Consider the following 21,821-nt stretch of genomic DNA (forward strand, 5'->3'; position numbering starts at 1 on the left):
TGTTTATGGTTCATTGAACAAGCATGGGAAACAGTGTTTAAACTCGTTGCATTGAAGATCTGTGAAGTTATTTGGATTTTTACGAATTATCTTTGAAAGATAGGGTCCTGAAAAAGGGACGTTTCTTTTTTTGCTGAGTTTATATGGCCTAGGCCTACTGCACTTTGTGAATACAATGGTCGTATAAGTCGTCTTTCAAGCGTGGTCACAACGTCCTCTGGCGGTTCCATCGAGAACTTGAGCATGAGAGAGACATAGCAAACATGGGCAACTTTCAGACGATTAATTGGTATCACACACTCAAATACATAACTTCCTTTTCCCTCTATAAAAGAAAAATACAATCCACCCTAAATATGGCCACTATTCAACCAAAGGGTTATTGTCTTTGGTTCAACTATTGAAAAAGGTAGGCTAGCTATATCAATAGGCTATCACAGAAAAATATCATGCAAATGTATTCCACAGAGTATGTAGACTATGGTTTATTCCTAGATGCAATTACGCTTTCTCAAAAGAAGATGTCACTTCGTATCCAAGACATCTGACTTTTGGGTTTAGCGAGTTGGGAAAGACGTGACGTCATGAACACTTCAAAATGGCTACTGGTTGTGGTATTAGTGCTGCTGACTGGTACATAGGGATTGCATTAATCTGTTACAGCACAGGCCCGATTGAAATGTTATTTTGACCAAACGTTCCTCAAAATAGCATGCTGTTTTTGTGGGTCTGCCTGATTAAAAACGACAGACTACAAAACATGGTCACGCTCTCAAAGAACAACGAAGACTGGGAGCTCAGACGTCCGAGGTGGCGACGCTGCAGGATTTTGTGTCCGAAGCTGTAACTAGCTTCGCGGAGGGTACATGAAATGGAAACAGCAGAACATGGAGATGTGGTTCTTGTTTTGCCCGTCGATGTTAACGAAAACGAAGAGGCAGGTAAATTTTACGGTTCACATGCCGACTGTAATATAATAGCAACGTCTCGCCCATTGGACGACAACGGAAGCCGAGTATGCGTGGCGGATGAGGGTCAAACGGGGAAAGGTTATGTTTATATTGCCAGCAATAGGAAGAATCCAATCGTTGACTGTGTCGTGTTACCATCGCAGAACGTCCGAGTTGGGAATACAATAATGCGGGATTTGGTTGCAGAGTGTCTCCCCACTCAGATGAATGAAAGCGGTGTAATTTCAGACCTGTGCAACGATCCACCGCACCCGAACGACCACAGACTTAATGGATTTACTGAGTCATCGGTTCAGCTGATGGTCGGGTCTGAAGATGGAGGGGGGAGCGGGGGGCCCTTTTCCTGCTCAGACACAGCTGCAAGCGCCTACAGACACGAGGAGGGGAACGGAATGTTACTGCAGCTGGCTCGTGTTTCACAGCGGGGAAAACTGGATTATGAGGGGGAGACTCAAGATTCCAACTCGGGTACACTGAACGAGGGGGATTCTAATATGGAACCAGGGCCACAGCCGCCATCTCTCTCTCCATTGTCATGTAGGCCTACAGACAACCATCAACAGAATTCCACTTTCACAGACACTGTTGATTTGGACATGAAGATGGCCAACGGGGATATGGATTGCTATTTATCAAATGATGATTGGTCTACAGATGTGGATACTGATTATTGTAGCCAGATGGACACATGCAACCGACTGCTATGCCAAGGACTTGACTGCTCTGTCATGGAAGTAAATGTAGCAAATGGTGGCCTGCATACTGTAAACACTGAAGCTACATGTGATTTTGATGCTGTTTCCTCAGAAAGAACCACAAATGTTCCATTTGATGTCGTCGTGGTGCACACTTCTAATCTGCAGCGCCAAAACATCCAGTCATCACCTGCATTATGTGAGAGAAACAGCGGGGGGTTGAGGCATGGCAGCCCAGAGGGAGCTCCCCCAGCGGCTGCCAAGCCCCCCGACGCAGCGAGTAGTGTTCCGGACTCTGAGGGTGTCCCTTCAGAATCGAGTGCCAAACTCCCGTCTCCCTCGCCGTCAACACTTTCTGAAAACACCAGCAACAGTCCAAACACAGAACCCAGCATGAGAGAGGATTTGAGTGAGTGCAGTCTCCCAGCTAGGCCTCTCAGCCTCAGGACTAACCCAAACATCACAGTCTCTCTGAGCTGTGATGCCACCCCTCTCAGTCCGGAGGATGGGGATATGTTATTTGGAGATGAGGGTGGTGCCGACGGCTCTAGAAACACTTATGATATCGGTCGTCGTCAAAGTGCCCCAGAGAAACTCCTCGACGGGTCGACAGCTCTGTCCTCTTCTAAGAAGTTTGGAATCTCTGATTTTTTCACCAGGTAATATGAAAAGCGTAACCATCACTGCACTTGCACACACACACACACACACTCCCTCACCACCACTACAACAAACCCACACATACACGTGTTGGTAAACATCTTATTTGTGAATGCTCTATGTTGAATTACCATAGTGAGCATGTGTTGAGAGTAGTAATGGATATTAGTCAGTTATTGTGGTAGTAAAGGATATGGTAGACTAAGCAATAGTTCAGTGAGGCCTATCTCCTTAGGGTTAGACTTCCGATGGCATCCACAGTACCATTTATAGTTAATGAGACTGATGGGCCACCCTACAAGCAGCCAACTACCCTATTCCAGCAGCTGGTTATCCATAATGACCATGTTTTGTAGTGACTCTGCCCATACTGTAGGGTTGCAAAATTCTGGTAACTTTCCCTAAATAACCGGTTTTCCAGAAATCCTGGGATGAGAATTCCTGGAATTATGAGGTGATGAGCAGGAAATCCTGTATTTCTGGAAAAAACATTTTTTGAAAGTTAATGGAATTTTGCAACCCTAGGCCCAGGCATAATTACTGAATGCATCTAGCACCCGCAGGCCTGGTCAATGTCATTGTTTATCTGGTGCGTCTTCATGTTCGTTACAGTGCAAGGCAGCAGACTGGAGAAAACGATCACAACTCCTCATGATCATCATCCTGCTAATGTGGGTTTGCCAGGAGGGCGGATGTGTAGCTTGTGAATGAAATGAACCCATATCATCCAACTTCTACAGATGAACAGGTTGATGAAGCACAAGGCAGCTGGTTTATTGTTTTGTTCCATTAAAGCAAAAATGCTTGAACAGCAAAGAGACTTTAAACTCAGGAAGCATTTTAATATCAGCTAGGATAAATAGAATCTGAAGCCTGACAGCTGGATAAGACATCCTGTACAACACAACGTCTACCTGTAACACTATTCCCTCCCTGTGTTGACTTAATGAGATCTGCAGGCCTCCAGTTTCTCCTGCAGCCCAGGGTAATGTTGGAGAGAATTGCAGTGTTCTACCTTTTTATTGCCTGGATTTCATACTACAACAAGCAATGAGACTGCAGAGAAAATGTTTTCTATCTGTCTCGATCTCTCTGCTACCCCCCCGCCTACCCCACTCTCACCCCTATAAAAGTACTGTACGATTGGAGCTGAATCAATTCAATTTCAGAGTATTGATTTTGAGTTGCTTGCAATGCCGTGGAGACACTCTTATTCTAGAAAGTTGTCACTGCTAGGCCTAGCTATATAGGATAGGCCTTTGTAGCAGTTCTCCATTAAAGCTTATTATACACACGGCATAGTCCTCCTAAACTAAAATCTCCAAAGCAGTTTCTTCGTCCTGTATGCAGACCAGACCGCAACAAACTGAACCCCCTCCTTAACCTGTGAGGATGTTGTCTAATGACAGAGAGCTGCTTGTGACAGGTGCTGTGAGGAGTGTTGTGGCTGAGCTCTGTGCTACCCAGCCCCACAGCCCCTAGATGTTTTATCCATGGCCCGGAGACATGGGACCTGTCATTTGGTGAGGGTCAGGGACAGGGTTGCTAGCTACAGTACTAGGTAAAGTTATACCTCCATTAGTTTACAGGCTGCGTAAGAAGCATCGCCACAGCACGTCGTTCAATTATCCTATGTTAACTGCAATCGATACTGAGCTCAGGTTCCTGTGAGCACTGCGCACTCTCATAACTTGTGGTGTTGCTGGTACTGTGTTCCGTGCACTCCTTGACAGTCAAGGTTGCCATTTAGTCATTATGAGGAGGCATAGGCTAACACCTAGTACTACGCTGAGCTAGCAACGAGCACTCAGCGGTTGTCAACGTCATCATCCAACCAAAATCTGTGTTTGCAGATGGAATGAACTTTTTTGTACCACACTGTTGATCACTTTGAAATGAATGACACGTGATCTACGGCTCACTGTGTCCCACTGCCTGTGTGCACAACATTAGAGGAAATACTTGTTTGTGGTGCCGGATTCTTATGTTTGATTCCACTGAGGTGATTATGATGGCATGGTTGGGATGATGATGATGATGATAATCTTCAGGTGTTTGGGGATGCTAGATGATGGACAGTGTCCTTGATCACTTTTGTATAAGAGTTGTCACTGATGTACTGTATCCAACCATCCGTAGCAACACAAGACCTTGGGGAGGGTGCCTTTCAGAATTCCTTCACAACGAGGGAAGAACAAACATGGCCGACCTGGCCCCCACTGTACCACACACTCACTCCACCCAGCAGACAGCCAGAAACTCTCTCATATCACTGCAGCTTCGCTGATGGCCCAACCCAACTCTTCACATACCTACGGTACACAGGGCAGGATAAAAGCCTGGAAACCTCAGGGGACTGTGTGTTTGTGCGAGCATGTGTGTACATGTTATATTTTCATTGCTCAACACCTTTCTTTCCATCCTCTACTTGCCTGAGATTTGTACCACCCTCTTTCACCATGTACATTTTCCTTCCAGATTTCTGTCTCTCTCTTCTTTTAAATATTTGTCACTCTCTCCTCCAGGAACCTGTTTTCTAGGAAGCCCAAAGAGCCAAAGCCACCTTCCCAGAATGCTCCTGGGTGGAGGTTGTTTGGAAAGGTTCCCCTGAGGGAGAACACTACTAAAGATCCTAAAGACTCCTTCACCATCCAGCAGGTTAGTATCACTCGCTATCGGACTCAACCACAACCCGACGGACTCAACCACTACCCGACGGACTCAACCACTACCCGACGGACTCAACCACTACCCGACGGACTCAACCACTACCCGACGGACTCAACCACTACCCGACGGACTCAACCACTACCCGACGGACTCAACCACAACCCGACGGACTCAACCACAACCCGACGGACTCAACCACAACCTGTTTGAGTTCTACCCATAAAAATGAATGAAGATCAAGATATATTTGTGTTGGTCTAGTGTCATATAAATGATCTGGTATCCAAACTCTGGAACTCTAACATTGTAGGAACTGCCAACTCAAACTAATGGGATGGAAATGTCCATTTAATGTCTCTGTTGTAATGCTGCTCCTTCTGGTGGTGGTGTGTATGTCTGCAACAGGTGGGAATTGAGGCAAAGGGACAGGAGTGGGTGTCTGGATGGAAGGGCGGGGGGTGTTCTTGGTTAAACCACTGGTGGTGGTGGGGGACGGTGTGTAGCTGTCTCTCTGCTCTGCTGTTGCAGTCTGCAGCTGAGGCCCCAGCTGGCTACTCTGCCCCCCCCCCAACCCCACTTCTGCATGGTGTGTGGCGGTGTCTCTGACAGCTCACCCCCCCCCACTCCGCACTGGCCCTCTTCCTCTGACTGTTACGGAGGATGTGCACCCCGGCACTGCGCTGAGTGGGTTAGCATTCCTACCATGCTCACGTCAGGTGGGACTCTGAGCTGCTCTAAATGAGATTGAGACAGACACACACTGGGCACTTGTTTACAGCAGCGGTCAACTGAGACTGAAGCTCAATGAATAATGATGAAGGCAAGCAGTAGGATGTTACACTTAGATTATTCCCATTCCACAACAAAGTAGTAAACTACAATATACTGACAAAAAATCTTGTTTTTGTTTCATCAGGATCATAATCCAGACAGTTGAGCCTGAATCGACACCTAATCACATTCTCTTTAATCAAGGGCTATGGGAAGCCTTTTTTCGAAATCGCATATTATTCACCATCTTGCATGGAACTATAGAAAATATGTTTCACCCATCAGACCACCAGATGTGAAGCAGGTAGGCAGAAGTACATGACCATAGAAGCATTATCCATGACTACACTAACTGTGGGATAGGGAGAACGTCACGCATTGGTGAACCAACTCCATCGTGGTGGGGGTGATGAATGATAACTATGTCTCATCCGGACTAACCCCATAAAGGATCTGTTGTCCTGTGGTTAACCCGGGTCTATGAATGAGGTTTTTTATCACACACACACACACGGCAGAAAAGGCATAGGACAAAGTAGACACTATTAAGCCTACAGAATGTCCCTAGCCCTGACAGCCCTGCCTCCCATAGCCATTAGGCTGCCTTCTACAGGAGCAAAGATGGGCCATAGTTGATGGATGAACACTGGTGTGTTATGTACAATAACTGGTCCAGCCACACATAAAGGGAGTCATAGACTGTTCTCTGCAACTGCACGGCAAGCTGTACCAATGCACCAAGTCTAAAACCAACAGGACTCTGGACAGATTCTACCCCCAATCCATAAGACTGCTAAATAGTTAGTCCGGGTAGCTATTGGTTAACTATTTAACTGTCTGCATTGATCCTTTTTGCAATAACTCTTTTGACTCATCACACGTTGCTGTTACAGTTTATTATCTATCCTGTTGCCTAGTCACTTTATCACTACCTATATGTACATATACCTCAATTACCACGTACCCCTGCACATAGGACTCAGTACTGCTACCCTGTGTATTTAGCCAAGTTCTTACTCATTCCTCGTGTTATTAATATTTATTTATTATTTCATTTTTTTCTCTGCGTTTTTGGTAAGGGTCCGTAAGTAAGCCTTCCACTGTTAGTCAACACCTGTTTATGAAGCATGGGGCTATTTGATTTGATTGTAGACCACAGTGAAGAACAGCCTACACGTGGGTTTTAAACCTCATTGTAAACATGTTTTTGTCCCCTTGTTTCCTGTGTTTCTATGTAAAGGAGTACCAGGTGAAGGTTGGACCAGCTCCAGGCCCCCAGGTCCAGCTCTCTGCAGCGCGGCGGAAGAACCTGGAGTTTGAGCCGTTGTCTACCACAGCTCTGATACTAGAGGACAGGCCACCGTGAGTGTTTAAAAAAATATATATATATCCTCCGGTTGGCTGCTCCCTCGGTACACATCCCGTGTGTGTGTGTGTGTGTGTGTGTGTGTGTGTGTGTGTGTGTGTGTGTGTAGAGCAGAGCCCTCATACAGGGGGATGGCCTGTTTTCCTTATCTCAACACCATGCACATGTAATTCCTGATACTCTGTATGGCCAGTGTGTATGCCCAAACCACACGCCTCTCTCTGAAGGCATCTATCTCGTCCCCTCTGTTCAGGAACCTTCCTGCCAAGTCTGTTGAGGAGGCCATGCGTCACAAACAAGAGTATGACGAGATGGTGGCAGGAGCCAGGAGGAGAGGTATGTGCTAACCACAGTTTTAACTGTCTACACACACCCAGAGGGGGACTGTGTGCCTGTCAGGGAGCTGTCATCAACAACACCCAAAGGGGTGTGTCCTCTCACCGCTCCTCTATATCCTGTACACTGTTGATTGTTGATTGTCATAGCCAGTTAGAGAACCGATCTTGAAGTTTGAGAATGACTGTAATAGTCCGTCTCCTTCGTGCCAATGAAACTGCCCACAGCCCTGTTGTTGATGATTTAGTGCATTGGTGTGACAGTGCATTCTTACAACTGAATGTGACAGCCAAAGGTTTAGTATGTGTATTGATTTCAGAACACTAAGGGCCAGGTAGTAAACACTATAGACAACTACAAGTATCTTGGCAAAATGATTGATGATACATTGAACTTTGAGTGTAACACTGACGTGTATGAAAGGCCAGCAGTGCATTTTCTGTCTCTGGAAACTGGGAAAGTTCCCGGTCGACAGGACCTTGATGACTGTTTTATAAGTCATACATAGTCTGTATTAACATTTTCTATGATTTTGCTGGTACGGCAACCTTGGTGTAAAAGCAAAAAATATCTACCTAGAGTAGTGAAAGTGGGCAGTAAGATGACGGGAGTCTGTCTGATCCAGCAGAGGAGTCTGTCTGATCTGCACAACAGACAAGTGGTGAGGAAGACCGAATCCATCCTGTCTGACTGTGCCCACCTCCCGTATACCATGAAGTCCAGGACCCAGTTGCATAAAACATCCAATCAAATGTACTTAAAGCCCTTTTTACATCTCTGCTTCCGAGTGGCGCAGCGGTCTAAGGCACTGCATCTCAGTGAAAGAGGTGTCACTACAGTCCTTGGTTCAAATCCGGGCTGAATCACATCCGGCCGTAATTGGGAGTCCCATAGGGCGGCGCACAATTGGCCCAGCGTCGTCCGGGTTTGGCCGGGGTAAGCCGTCATTGTAAATAAGAATTTGTTCTTAACTCACTTGCCTAGTTTAAAAAAATAAAAGTGCTTATACAGAAACCCAGCCTAAAACCCCAAACAGCAAGCAATGCAGATTAAGGGTTATCCTTAAGGAATTATGTTCCCTTACCTAAGGGAATTTTTAAGGGTGTTGCGAAGAGCCGCTCAAACATTTCCTTAGATAAGGGCATAACCTAAAGGTTTTATGGTACTTTGAGGGAATGTACAGCAGAAAGAGTCACTGGTTACTATGGAGGTGACCTGATTCACTGACTGAAGGTCTCATTGAAGAGATCACATTTATTTTGCAATAAAATAGAGCTTCTGCATTTTAAGACAGGCGAAACCAATTGATACAGAAGATAATAACACGCGTTGTAGCCATGGATTGCGTACTTTCCATTGTTTAGCTAAGTAGCTAGCTAGCTGGTGGACGTTTTCATTTTGTAACCAGGGCAGATGAAAGCAACATTCACCTCCACAAATGCTGTTTACATTGATATCCATACTGAATGAAGCAGTTAAGGGACCTCATGGGCACCCTTAACTGTTTCACTTAATTTAAGGGGAAAATTCCCCTTAAAAGGTTTAGTGCAACTGACTTACAGTTAAGGAAACTTTAAGGGATAAGGGGGACGTTAACTTAAGTTTTATGCAACTGGCCCCAGGTCCTACTCTCTGGCTCCCAGTTTAGAGCCCCACTGTTAAGACTAACAGGTACAAGCACTCCTTCACCCCTATGGCCATTGCCTTTTTAAATACTGGGAAGAGACTGCGGTAGGCTAGGGATGAGGACGAGTATGACGGTGGTAATATGTTGCTGATGTTTTTTGTTTTTGTCAGCACATTGTTGACCGGATGATCTAAGAATGCAAAGAGCACTTTAGTTATTAAGCAACTTTGGCTTGTCATACTTTTGTGCTGTTGCTAATGTCGGTCACTAGTAGGCCTACTGTACATGTGTATTGATAGCTGTCTGCCCTAAGACTTAAAGTACTAGCTAGCTCATTGTATTCACTATAACTAGGTCATTGTGAGCCATGTGAATTTTACAGTTGAAGTCAAAGTCTACATACATTTAGGTTGGAGTCATTAAAACTTGTTTTTCTACCACTCCACAAATGTCTTGTTAACAAACTATAGTTTTGGTAAGTCGGTTAGGACATCTACTTTGTGCATGACACAAGTCATTTTCCTAACTATTGTTTACAGACAGATAATTTCAATTAAAATTCACTGTATCACAATTCCAGTGGGTCAGAAGTTTACATACACTAAGTTGACTGTGACTTTAAACAGCTTGGAAAATTCCAGAAAATGATGTCATGGCTTTAGAAGCTTCTGATAGGCTAATTGACATCATTTGAGTCAATTGGAGGTGTACCTGTGGATGTATTTCAAGGCCTACCTTCAAACTCAGTGCCTCTTTGCTTAACATCATTGGAAAATCTAAAGAAATCAGCCAAGACCTCAGAAAAAAATTGTAGACCTCCACAAGTCTGGTTCATCCTTGGGAGCAATTTCCAAATGCCTGAAGGTACCACGTTCATCTGTACAAACAATAGTACGCAAGTATAAACACCATGGGACCACGCAGCCGTCATACCGCTCAGGAAGGAGACGCGTTCTGTCTCCTAGAGATGAATGTACTTTGGTGCGAAAAGTGAAAATCAATCCCAGAACAACAGCAAAGGACCTTTTTGAAGATGCTGGAGGAAACAGGTACAAAAGTATCTATATCATCAGTAAAACAAGTCCTATATCGACATGACCTGAAAGGCCGCTCAGCAAGGAAGAAGCCACTGCTCCAAAACCGCCATAAAAAAGCCAGACTACGGTTTGCAACTGCACATGGGGACAAAGATTGTATTTTTTGGAGAAATGTCCTCTGGTCTGATGAAACAACAATGGAACAGTTTGGCCATAATGACCGTCGTTATGTTTGGAGGAAAAAGGGGGAGACTTGCAAGCCAAAGAACACCATCCCAACCGTGAAGCACGGGGGTGGCATCATGTTGTGGGGGTGCTTTGCTGCAGGAGGGACTGGTGCACTTCACAAAATAGATGGCATCATGAGGGAGGAAAGTTATGTGGATATATTGAGGCAACATCTCAAGACAGGAAGTCAGGAAGTTAAAGCTTGGTTGCAAATGGGTCTTCCAAATGGACGATGACCCCAAGCATACTTCCAAAGTTGCTGCAAAATGGCTTAAGGACGACAAAGTCAAGATATTAGAGTGGCCATCTCAAAGCCCTGACCTCAATCCTATAGAAAATGTGTGGGCAGATCTGAAAAAGCATGTGTGAGCAAGGAGGCTTACAAACCTGACTCAGTTACACCAGCTCTGTCAGGAGGAATGGACCAAAATTCACCCAACTTATGGGAAGCTTGTGAAAGGCTACTTGAAACGTTTGACCCAAGTTAAACAATTTAAAGGCAGTGCTACCTAATACTAATTGAGGGTATGTAAACTTCTGACCCACTGGGAATGTGATTTAAATAAATTAAAGCTGAAATAAATAATTCTCTCTACTATTATTCTGACATTTCACATTCTTAAAATGAAGTGGTGATCCTAACTGACCTAAGACAGGGCATTTTTACTAGGATTAAATATCAGGAATTGTGAGAAACTGAGTTTAAATGTATTTGGCTAAGATGTATGTGAACTTCTGACTTCAACTGTATGTTCAATGTTGTTTTTATGCTCCTTTGCTGCCAAACCAATTGGGACAATAAAGTTGAAAAATGAACTTTAACACACGCTTAACCCATTCTCTCTCTTTGCCCTGTCAGAGCTGAAGGAGGCCCAGAAGAAGAGGCGTCAGATGAAGGAGAGGTTTAAACAGGAGGACAGCATCGCCAACGCCATGGTCATCTGGAACAATGACGTCCTGCCCAACTGGGACTGCATGTCAGTATTCCCTACACTGAGGGGATCAGTACCGTTTTAATGCATTTTATCATCCAGCACAAACACTTGATACTATATAATATATGCCATTTAGCTGACACCTTTTATACAAAGCAACTTATTAATGCGTGCGTACATTTTACATATGGGTGGTCCTGGGAATCGAACACACCATCCTGGCATTGAAAGTGCCAGCCTCTACCAACTGAGCTACAGCAGACCTCTTGCTTTGTCACAAATAATCCTCCTGAACATTATTTTCATTTGAAACAAATGACTACCAGAGGCTGAAATAGGTTGTGGTGTCAAATGTACATAGAACAGTGGAGGCTGCTGAGGGGAGGACAGCTCACAGTAATGGAACAGAATAAATGGAATGGTATCAAACACGTGGCTTCCATGTGTTTGAAAACATTCCGTGCTCTCCATTCCAGCCATTATTATAAGCCGTCCTCGACAGCCTCCACTGACATATATAGACTATTCAGGTACTTTACCATAGTTTTAACACTGTTAAAGTTCCTCTGGAATGATAGACGTGTGTTGTTGTGTCCCCTGGCAGGCGTAACACGCGTCGAGTCAGAGAGCTCTGGTGGCAGGGCCTTCCTCCCAGCGTCCGAGGACGAGTCTGGAGCCTGGCCATCGGCAACGAGCTCAACATCACCCCCGGTAAAAACACAACACTCTACTTAACGCTGTCTATCCAACCCCCCCCCCTCTCCGTTCTCACAGCCGGTCTGCTAATATTCACTGTTACAGCAGCTTTTAATGTATACAATCTAAGCAGTTGCCTACTGTGATAATGACAGCCATCCTACCGCCCACATAGTCTGTTGAACGACCAGTAGCCGTATATAATCTGGATAAACTATAATGAAGCGATAATTAACCACAGTATTGTTGATTGTGTCTGATACTGTAGAGTTGTTTGAGATATTTCTGTCTCGGGCCAAGGAGAGGTGGAAGAGCTTCAGTGAGACCAGCTCTGAAAATGAGATAGAGGGTAGGTACCATGGCAACACAAAGACCCAGAGCAAGAATTAGCCCCATCATTATTTAAAATAAGTTAGAAACACATTTTGTGCTTTGTTTATTGATCATTATAAAAAAGCTAATTGTATGTTTGCATGAAAAAGTCCATTTGTAATTGTTTTTCTCCAAAACAGACTCTGGATCATTGCAGACAGACAGAGAGTCAAGTCTGGACCTGATAAAGCTGGACATCTCCAGGACCTTCCCCTCTCTCTTTATTTTTCAGAAGGTACAGTCAAAAGTTTAGACACACCTACTAATTCAAGAGTTTCTTTATTTTTACAATTTTCTACATTGTAGAATAATAGTGAGGACATTAAAACTATGAAATAACACATATGGAATCATGTAGTAACCAAAAAAGTGTTAAACAAATCAAAAATATATTTTATATTTGAGATTCTTCAAAGTAGCCACCCTTTGCCTTGATGACAGCTTTGCACACTCTTGGCATTCTCTCAACCAGCTTCACCTGTAATGCTTTTCCAACAGTCTTGAAGGAGTTCCCTCATATGCCGAGCACTTGTTGGCTGCTTTTCCTTCACTCTGCGGTTCAACTCATCCCAAACCATCTCAATTTGGTTGAGGTCGGGTGATTGTGGAGGACAGGTCATCTGATGCAGCACTCCATGACTCTCCTTCTTGGTCAAATAGCCCTTACACAGCCTGGAGGTGTGTTGGGTCATTGTCCTGTTGATAAACAAATGATCGTCCCATTAAGCGCAAACCAGATGGGATGGCATATCGCTGCATAATGCTGTGGTAGCCATGCTAGTTAAGTGTGCCTTGATTTCTAAATAAATCACAGACGGTGTCACCAGCAAAGCACCATCACACCACCTCCTCCATGCTTCATGGTGGGAACCATACATGTGGAGATGGAACCAAAAATCTCAAATTTGGACTGATCAGACTAAAGGACACCGGTATTGCTTGTGTTTCTTAGCCCAAGCAAGTCTTCTTTTCATTGGTGTCCTTTAGTAGTGGTTTCTTTGCAGCAATTTGACCATGAAGGCCTGATTTCATGCAGTCTCCTCTGAACAGTTGATGTTGATGTCTGTTACTTGAACTCTGTGATGAATTTATTTGGGCTGTCATTTCTGAGGCTGGTAACTCTCTAATGAACTTATCCTCTGCAGCAGAGGTAACTCTGGGTCTTCCTTTCCTGTGGCGGTCCTCATGAGAGCCAGTTTCATCATAGCGCTTGATGGTTTTTGCGACTGCACTTGAAGAAACTTTCAAAGTTCATGAAATGTTCCGTATTGACTGACCTTCATGTATTTAAGTAATGATGGACTGTTGTTTCTCTTTGCTTATTTGAGCTGTTCTTGTCATAATATGGACTTGGTCTTTTACCAAATAGGGCTATCTTCTGTATACCACACCTACCTTGTCACAACACAACTGTTTGGCTCCAACGCATTAAGAAGGAAAGATATTCTACAAATTCACTTTTTACAAGGCACACCTGTTAATTGAAATGCATTCCAGGTGCCTACCTCATGAAGCTGGTTGAGAGAATACCAAGAGTGTGCAAAGCTGTCAAGGCAAAGGGTGGCTACTTTAAAGAATCTAGAATATATTTTTATTTAACTAACACTTTTTTTTTGGTTACTACATGATTCCATGTGTTTTATTTCATAGTTTTGATGTCTTCACTATTATTCTACAATGTAGAAAATAGTAAAAAAAATAAAGAAAAGCCCTTGATTGAGTAGGTGTGTCCAAACCTTTTACTGGTACTGTAGGTCTCTCCTGTCATCACCAATACAGTACCTGATCTCAGAGGCTTGATATCTCTGTGGTTGTTACTATAGAAACAGAACCCTCATACTGTCCACGGCTGTTATTATCCTGGTGTTGTGGTGTGTGGAAGCTTTTGTTCTTTAATGTATTCTTCTCATTGATCTGCTGGTGTTGACTTTGAATGTGCCACTGTTGTTTGGTCAGTGTTCGGTTTATTTGAACATCTTGGTACATATGCAAAAGCAATATAAACCTCAAGTAAAAAGTTAAGACATTAATTTGACTCATACTCTCCCTATAGGGTGGGCCCTATCATGACCTCTTGCGCAGTGTTCTGGGGGCATACACGTGTTATAGACCAGACGTGGGCTATGTAAGTAGCAAACACTTCATTTATCCTAGATAATTGTGTTTTCTCTCAATCCACGTTGACTAAATGTTTGTCCCGTGAACTGATTTCTCCCTACGTCTGCAATTAAATTGGATTCTGTTCTTAATGGAACTGTTTATTTTAGTGAAAAATGAATTGATCTAAGACGTGTTCCTTGTGTTTTCCAGGTCCAGGGGATGTCCTTCATCGCTGCAGTGCTAATCCTGAATCTGGAGGAAGCTGAAGCCTTCATCGCCTTCGCCAACCTACTCAACAAGCCCTGTCAGATGGCCTTTTTCAGAGTGGACCACGACCTGGTACTGACACACACACAACTTTGTCTTGCGAGAATTAAGCAATAAGGCCTGAGGAGGTGTGGTATATGGCCAATATACCACGGCTAAGGGCTGTTCTTTCGCTCAAAGCAATGTGGAGTGCCTGGACAGTCCTTAGTTGTGGTATATTGGCCATATATCACAAACCCCGAGGTGCCTTATTGCTATTATAAACTGTTAACCAACGTAATTAGAGCAGTTCAAGTAAATGTTTTGTCTTACCCTTGGTATACGGTCTGATATACCACGGCTGTCAGCCAATCGGCATTCAGAGCTCGAAACAGCCAGTTTATAATGCTGAAGAAATAATTGTTATTTCCATGGTGTAAACCTTTTTTTCCTCTTGTTTTCAGATGTTGAAATACTTCGCTGCTTTCGAGGTGTTCTTTGAAGAGAACCTCCCACGGCTGTTCAATCACTTTCAGATCAACAACCTCACCCCTGACCTTTATCTCATAGACTGGTGAGTGCAGGACAACATGAAACTTCAGTGCTTGCCCTCATTGAACTAAAGTAAAATGGTTCGAGACTTTGTCCATTTCTATTCATTGTCAGTTTATAAAGTGACCTTTGCATGTGCTTCGCTTCACCTCGCCAATAAACCGTTGTTGACCTCTGTGTGTGTCGGTCCATTCCTGCAGGATCTTCACCCTGTACAGTAAGTCGTTGCCATTGGACGTGGCGTGTCGCGTGTGGGATGTGTTCTGTCGGGACGGGGAGGAGTGTCTGTTCCGGACAGGCCTGGGCATCCTGCGCCTTTACCAGGAGGTCCTACTGCAGATGGACTTCATCCATATGGCCCAGTTCCTCACCCGCCTGCCTGATGACATGGCCGCTGACAACCTGTTCAGCTGCATCACTGCCACACAGATGCTCAGCAGCAACCGCAAGTGGGGCCAGGTCAGTTAGACCCACTGTCTGATTCTATACTCTGACCTGTGGAGCAGAAGTAAACTGGAATTCCAATTCAATATTTGAAAAGTGGGCATCTATTTAATGACTTTTATAAAGTGGGGCCTGCTGTGGATGGGTTTTATCAGTGCTACGATGGGGTGGTGTCAGTGCTCTCCAAAGGCTTCCTTTTCCCTTCATCTTCCCTTCATGACAACCGATAGAGAGCAATAATAATGGCGTCTTACTGTAGGCACTAACAGAGGCAAACTCCTCAATGGCTTGTTGGCCAAAGTCTATGGGAAAATGAATGGGTTTTTTGGATAAACTGCAAAAAAAAATCTGGTGAACACTGGTTTAGATCTTCTACGTTTTGGTTCTAGATATAATCGTCATCAGCTACATCACGTTTTGTGAATTTTTGTGTTGATGTAATGAAAACAAGCACATAAAGGCATCATAATTCATAAAGGTCATGTTAACTGACTGATATTATCTCACAACAAAACGTAGAAGAAGATCTAAGCTTGTGTTAACTTCAAACCTTATTTTCGGCATTTATCCCAAAAGCCCTCATTTCCATTTTTTAGGACTACAAGCTGGCGCACTCTATAGGGGAGAGGACTCCTGGGTAGTTGTTACCATGTTGCTTCTTCTCTTAAAGTCTTTAAATATTAGTGGTTTTGGAGGAAAACGGATGAGGAGAGGGAAGCTTGTATGTTTTTTGCTTTGTTTTTGTATCAACAGTACCTTCTGTTGGATATGTAGAACTACTCTATGTATTTAATTTTACATGTACATATTTCCATTAGGTCTTCTCTGCATTGATGAAGGATGGCAGTAAGGAAATAGCCAACCACAGTCCGGCTCCAAGAAGCTAACGGTTTAGACACACGAACCCCACTACCCAATGTGTTTCTGAATCTGTAACACACGCACTTGGATTTCTTCTGGGGACTGTTGCTAAGGCAACAGGAATGCTTTGCTTGGTTATGAAATGGACACCAAATGGATGTAATACTGGGAGGTGGCAACACATCCCTACATATCTCTCCCCACACACACACACACACACACAAAAATGGCATCAGAAGTGTGACTGAAATGAATGTTGGTGCATCAGAGAAGCATTAGCAACTATGAATGATGAAATCTGGTAGAAAATACTTTAGGCCGGGAGAGTTCTGTCGTTGTTATTGCGCATACGGCAAGTGGCTATAAGGAGTTCCCAGAACTCCTATCAACACTCCATTGGTTTGCATACACTACACACATTAATTATATGTCCATTTTCATCCCTACATATATCTCCACATACACACACTCACATAATAACAGCATTATAAACAGGCCTTAGGTGGACCATGAAACCACTGACTCACCCATACAGTCTGGTCAGAAATATGTTATACCTTCAGATTGTAAAGCTGTTAAATGTACTTGTCTCTTTGTTTTTAGGTTATACCAAATTTCTCCACGACTAAGTGTTTGTAAATATGAACTTAAACATATGTACCTATATTTGTATGTATTAATGTATGATATACACATACAGTATTTTCCTCGTGTTTACTAATTCAACAGGACCCTTGGCATACAGTGATTCTGGAATAGGAAATACCAACGGTAAATCAAAGAGCGACTTGGTGAAATCTTTTGGAAAACTATTGAATCCGAGTGCTCTTATGTTAGTTTAAAGGTCCAATGCAGCCATTTTTATCTCAATATCAAATCATTTCTGGGTAACAATTAAGTACCTTAATGTGATTCTTTTTGACTATTTTAATTGAAAACAAACAAATAGCTTCTTAACAAAGAGCAATTTCTCAAGGAAGAATTTTGATCGCAGTGTCTGGGAGTGGTCTGAATGAGGGGAAAACGGAATAGTAGATGTTATTGGCAGAGGGATTTGGAACTTTCTTTCTTATTGGTGTATTAACAAATGTACTGCCTGGTGATGTCACCAGGCAGGCCAAAACTCCATGCCACCAAAACAGGTTGACATTTCAGGCTGTCTTTTCAAACAGCTCTAACACTAAAAGGGCATTATCACAATATTATTCCAACCTCGTAGTGTGGAAGCATATATAAAACACAGGCAAATCACGTTTTTTGCTGCACTGGGCCTTTTAAATAAAGCCCTGAAGAGGGGGGGGGGAATCATTTCGAAATAAAAGTGCATTATGAATCTCAAGGGCCCCATGATGATGCAGTGTTTTTGGAGAAACATGTTTGAGTAACTGCTTTATGTTGAGTTAAATCTACAGTTGGTGATAGTACAGTGCTTTGATTAAATATTTAGAAAGTAGTGGAGGAGAACAACATTCTTGCAAGATGTTTCATTTATTTTAAGATTGACATTTGGTCTGTATGCATACTATTTAAGTTGTAGCATTGCTTCATGTAAAATAATCATTCCGCTTGTTTTTGTCCAATTTACAATTGTACAGTTTTCATATGCCTTACTGGTACTGTATATGTAATGTAAAAAAGATCTATTTCGTAAATGGCCACTAGTTGAATGTGTAAATAAATATCTGGGCAACAGAATTGCTGAGTGGGGTTTGTTTTTACTTATTTTTTTCTAAGCAAAACACTTTTTTTTGTAAGACACTACACTATCTGATCTAATTTATTTGAAAAAAATCCAAAACACAGTTAATTGCATTTTCTAATAATCATGCTCATGTATTTGTCTGGTTACTGTTGCCAAGGAAATGGAAAGGCCATGCAAGTATAAGGTAAGGCAATTCTATGTAGTGGTTGGATACATCCACCAGGGGGAGTATAACATAAGAGCCGGCCAATGTCACTGAACATCCCCTGCATGACAAAAGTAAGAAGATATTCACACCCCTTGACTTTATCCACATTTTGTTACAGCCTGAATTTTCAATACAAAATGTTCACTGGCCTACACACAATACCCCATAATGTCAAAGTGGAATCATGTTTTTCTCAAATTAATAAAAAATGAAAAGTTAATGTCTTGAGTCAATAAGTATTCAACCCATTTGTTATGGCAAGCCTAAATCAATTCGGGAGTAAATATATGCTTCACAAGTTGCATGGACTCACTCTTTGTGAAACAATAGTGTTTAGCATGATGTTCGACTACCTCACCTCTGTAGCCCACACACAATTATCTGTAAGGTCCCTCAGTTGAGCAGTGAATTTCAACCACAAAGACCAGGGAAGTTTTCCAATGCCTAGCAAAGAAGGGGACCTATTGGTAGATGGGTAAAAAAAAAACAGACATTGAATATCCATTTGAGCATGGTGAAGTTATTAATTACACTTTGGATGGTGTATCAATACACCCAGTCACTACAAAGACACAGGCGTCCTTCCTAACTCAGTTGCCGGAGAGGAAGAAAACCGCTCAGGGATTTCACCATGAGGCAAATTGTGATTTAAAACAGTTAGAATTTAATGGTTGTGATAGGAGAAAAGTGAGGATGGATCAACAACATTGTAGTAATTGTGGGGTGATGGGTGAGAATTAATATACATTTAATCAATTTTGAATTTATGCTGTAACAGAAAAATGTATAATAAGTCAAGGGGTATGAATACTTTCTGAAGGTACTGTATGTGCATACCTGCGCTTATCTCCCAGTACTTCGTATCATGTATGTTTTTGGATGACTAAATGTAATTGGCAAAAGTGTAGACTACTCTGAAAATAAAGTGATACCACATACAATGTAATGTTTGCCACATGCAGGCTGCCTTTCGTCTCTTTCTTCTTCTTACAGTAACAGTCATACACTCACTTGGAGCTGTTGGGGAATATGTCTCTCCAGTGAGGGGTTCCAGTGAGATGGGGTAGACTGGGTAGGGTAGGGGGGCAAGGCCACAGCCCGCTGCCCTGCCCTGGGGAGAGCCTGGAGATGAGTGATCCACCCAACCCCTGGGGACAGGAAGGAGAATGTTGACCATTAATTAGTCTACTACCCCTCCCTCTTGGCTTCTCTCTCTCGCTCGCACACACACTGCTGCTCACTTTTCTACCTCTGACCAGCCACCAATCTGTTGTTGATATAAATGTGTTTTGGTTTTGTATATGGGGTATATATGGTGTGTAGATGTCCTTATAGTTGGTCTTTCCAGGCAGTCGGGACTCATGTACCATAAGCTATACTGCAAGCTGGAGCATAGGTACAGTTGAAGTCGGAAGTTTACATACACCTTAGCCAAATACATTTAAACTCAGTTTTTCACAATTCCTGACATTTAACCCTAGTAAAAGAATGACCGGTCTTAGGTCAGTTAGGATCACCACTTTATTTTAAGAATGTGAAATGTCAGAATAATAGTAGAGAATGATTTATTTCAGCTGTAATTTCTTTCATCACATTCCCAGTGGGTCAGAAGTTTACATGCACTCAATTAGTATTTGGTACCATTGCCTTTAAATTGTTTAACTTGGGTCAAACATTTCGGGTATCCTTCCACAAGCTTCCCACAATAAGTTGGGTGAATTTTGGCCCGTTCCTCCTGACAGAGCTGGTGTAACTGAGTCAGGTTTGTAGGCCTCCTTGCTCGCACACGCTTTTTCAGTTCTGCCCACAAATGTTCTATAGGATTGAGGTCAGGGCTTTGAGGACTTTGTTGTCCTTAAGCCATTTTGCCACGACTTTGGAAGTATGCTTGGGGTCCTTGTCCATTTGGAAGACCCATTTGCGAGCAAGCTTTAACTTCCTGTCTTGAGATGTTGCTTCAATATATCCACATAATTTTCCTCATGATGACATCTATTTTGTGAAGTGCACCAGTCCCTCCTGCAGCAAAGCACCCCCACAACATGATGCTGCCCCCCCCCCCCCCGTGCTTCACGGTTGGGATGGTGTTCTTCTGCTTGCAAGTCTCCCCCTTTTTCCTCCAAACATAACGATGGTCATTGTGGCCAAACAGTTCTATTTTTGTTTCATCAGACCAGAGGACATTTCTCCAAAAAGTACGATCTTTGTCCCCATATGCAGTTGAAAACTGTAGTCGCTTTTTAATGACGGTTTTGGAGCAGTGGCTTCTTCCTTGCTGAGCGGCCTTTCAGGTTATGTTGATATAGGACTCGTTTAACTGTGGATACAGATACTTTTGTACCTGTTTCCTCCAGCATCTTCACATGGTCCTTTGCTGTTGTTCTGGGATTGATTTGCGCTTTTCGCACCAAAATACATTAATCTCTAGGAGACAGAAAGCGTCTCCTTCCTGAGCAGTATGACGGCTGCGTGGTTCATGGTGTTTATACTTACGTACTATTGTTTGTACAGATGAACGAGGTACCTTCAGGCGTTTGGAAATTGCTCCCAAGGATGAACCAGACTTGTGGAGATCTACAATGTTTTTCTGAGGTCTTGGCTGATTTCTTTAGATTTTCCCATGATGTCAAGCAAAGAGGCACTGAGTTTGAAGGCAGGCCTTGAAATACATCCACAGGTACACCTCCAATTGACTCAAATGATGTCAATTAGCCTATCAGAAGCTTCTAAAGCCATGACATTTTCTGGAATTTTCCAAACCGTTTAAAGGCAAACTTCTGACCCACTGGAATTGTGATACAGTGAATTATAAGTGAAATAATCTATCTGTAAACAATTGTTGGACAAATTACTTGTGTCATGCACAAAGTAGATGCCCTAACCGACTTGCCAAAACTATAGTTTGTTAACAAGAAACTTGTGGAGTGGTTGAAAAACGAGTTTTAATGACTTCCACCTAAGTGTATGTAAATTTCCGACTTCAAATGTATATTGGCTGATGCCCCCCCCCCCCATAATGGAATGGCTTTCCTCCTCAGGCTTCATATAGATGTGTGTGGTCTGACTTGTGCAGTGATCATCTTTATGGTTGAGAGGTTTTGCCTTTCAGCTTATTACTTTGAAGTCGGACGTCAACTCCAAGAGTGGAGGTGATCCCCAGTCAAGGCCTTTGAGTTGACATCAAGGTGTTTGTTAAAGACAGTTGGACCAGACAAATTGACGTCCATGACTGAAAAAGAAAGTCTGTTCTTGGAACCACCCATGTGGCTAATGTGGAATAGTTTGAGAATCTGTTTCTCAATTTTCTGTAGAATCAAAGATCATTGCACTACTATAATTGGTAT

The 21,821-nt window shown here is 43.1% G+C and overlaps 1 protein-coding gene across 4 annotated transcripts; it reads left to right on the forward strand.

Moving 5' to 3' along the window:
• Positions 1 to 577: 577 nt before the first annotated feature.
• Positions 578 to 18,262, forward strand: LOC115193664 (TBC1 domain family member 12). 4 transcript variants are annotated; one of them, XM_029752536.1, is made up of 14 exons: positions 2,198 to 2,325; positions 4,466 to 4,643; positions 4,852 to 4,984; positions 7,008 to 7,129; positions 7,387 to 7,469; positions 11,221 to 11,338; positions 11,901 to 12,007; positions 12,261 to 12,341; positions 12,505 to 12,599; positions 14,418 to 14,489; positions 14,675 to 14,803; positions 15,175 to 15,284; positions 15,463 to 15,721; positions 16,525 to 18,262. In XM_029752536.1, the coding sequence occupies exons 1-14, from the start codon at positions 2,226 to 2,228 to the stop codon at positions 16,591 to 16,593; spliced, it is 1,656 nt and encodes a 551-aa protein (XP_029608396.1). In that variant the 5' UTR covers positions 2,198 to 2,225; the 3' UTR covers positions 16,594 to 18,262. The 4 variants fall into 4 exon arrangements, with proteins under 4 accessions (XP_029608395.1, XP_029608394.1, XP_029608396.1 ...); XM_029752534.1 differs by lacking the exon at positions 4,466 to 4,643 and having other exon boundaries at positions 579 to 2,325; XM_029752537.1 differs by lacking the exons at positions 2,198 to 2,325; positions 4,466 to 4,643 and adding an exon at positions 4,683 to 4,702.
• Positions 18,263 to 21,821: the final 3,559 nt, after the last annotated feature.

Source organism: Salmo trutta, chromosome 5 (genome assembly GCF_901001165.1).
Source record: "Salmo trutta chromosome 5, fSalTru1.1, whole genome shotgun sequence".
Classification (NCBI taxonomy): domain Eukaryota; kingdom Metazoa; phylum Chordata; class Actinopteri; order Salmoniformes; family Salmonidae; genus Salmo; species Salmo trutta.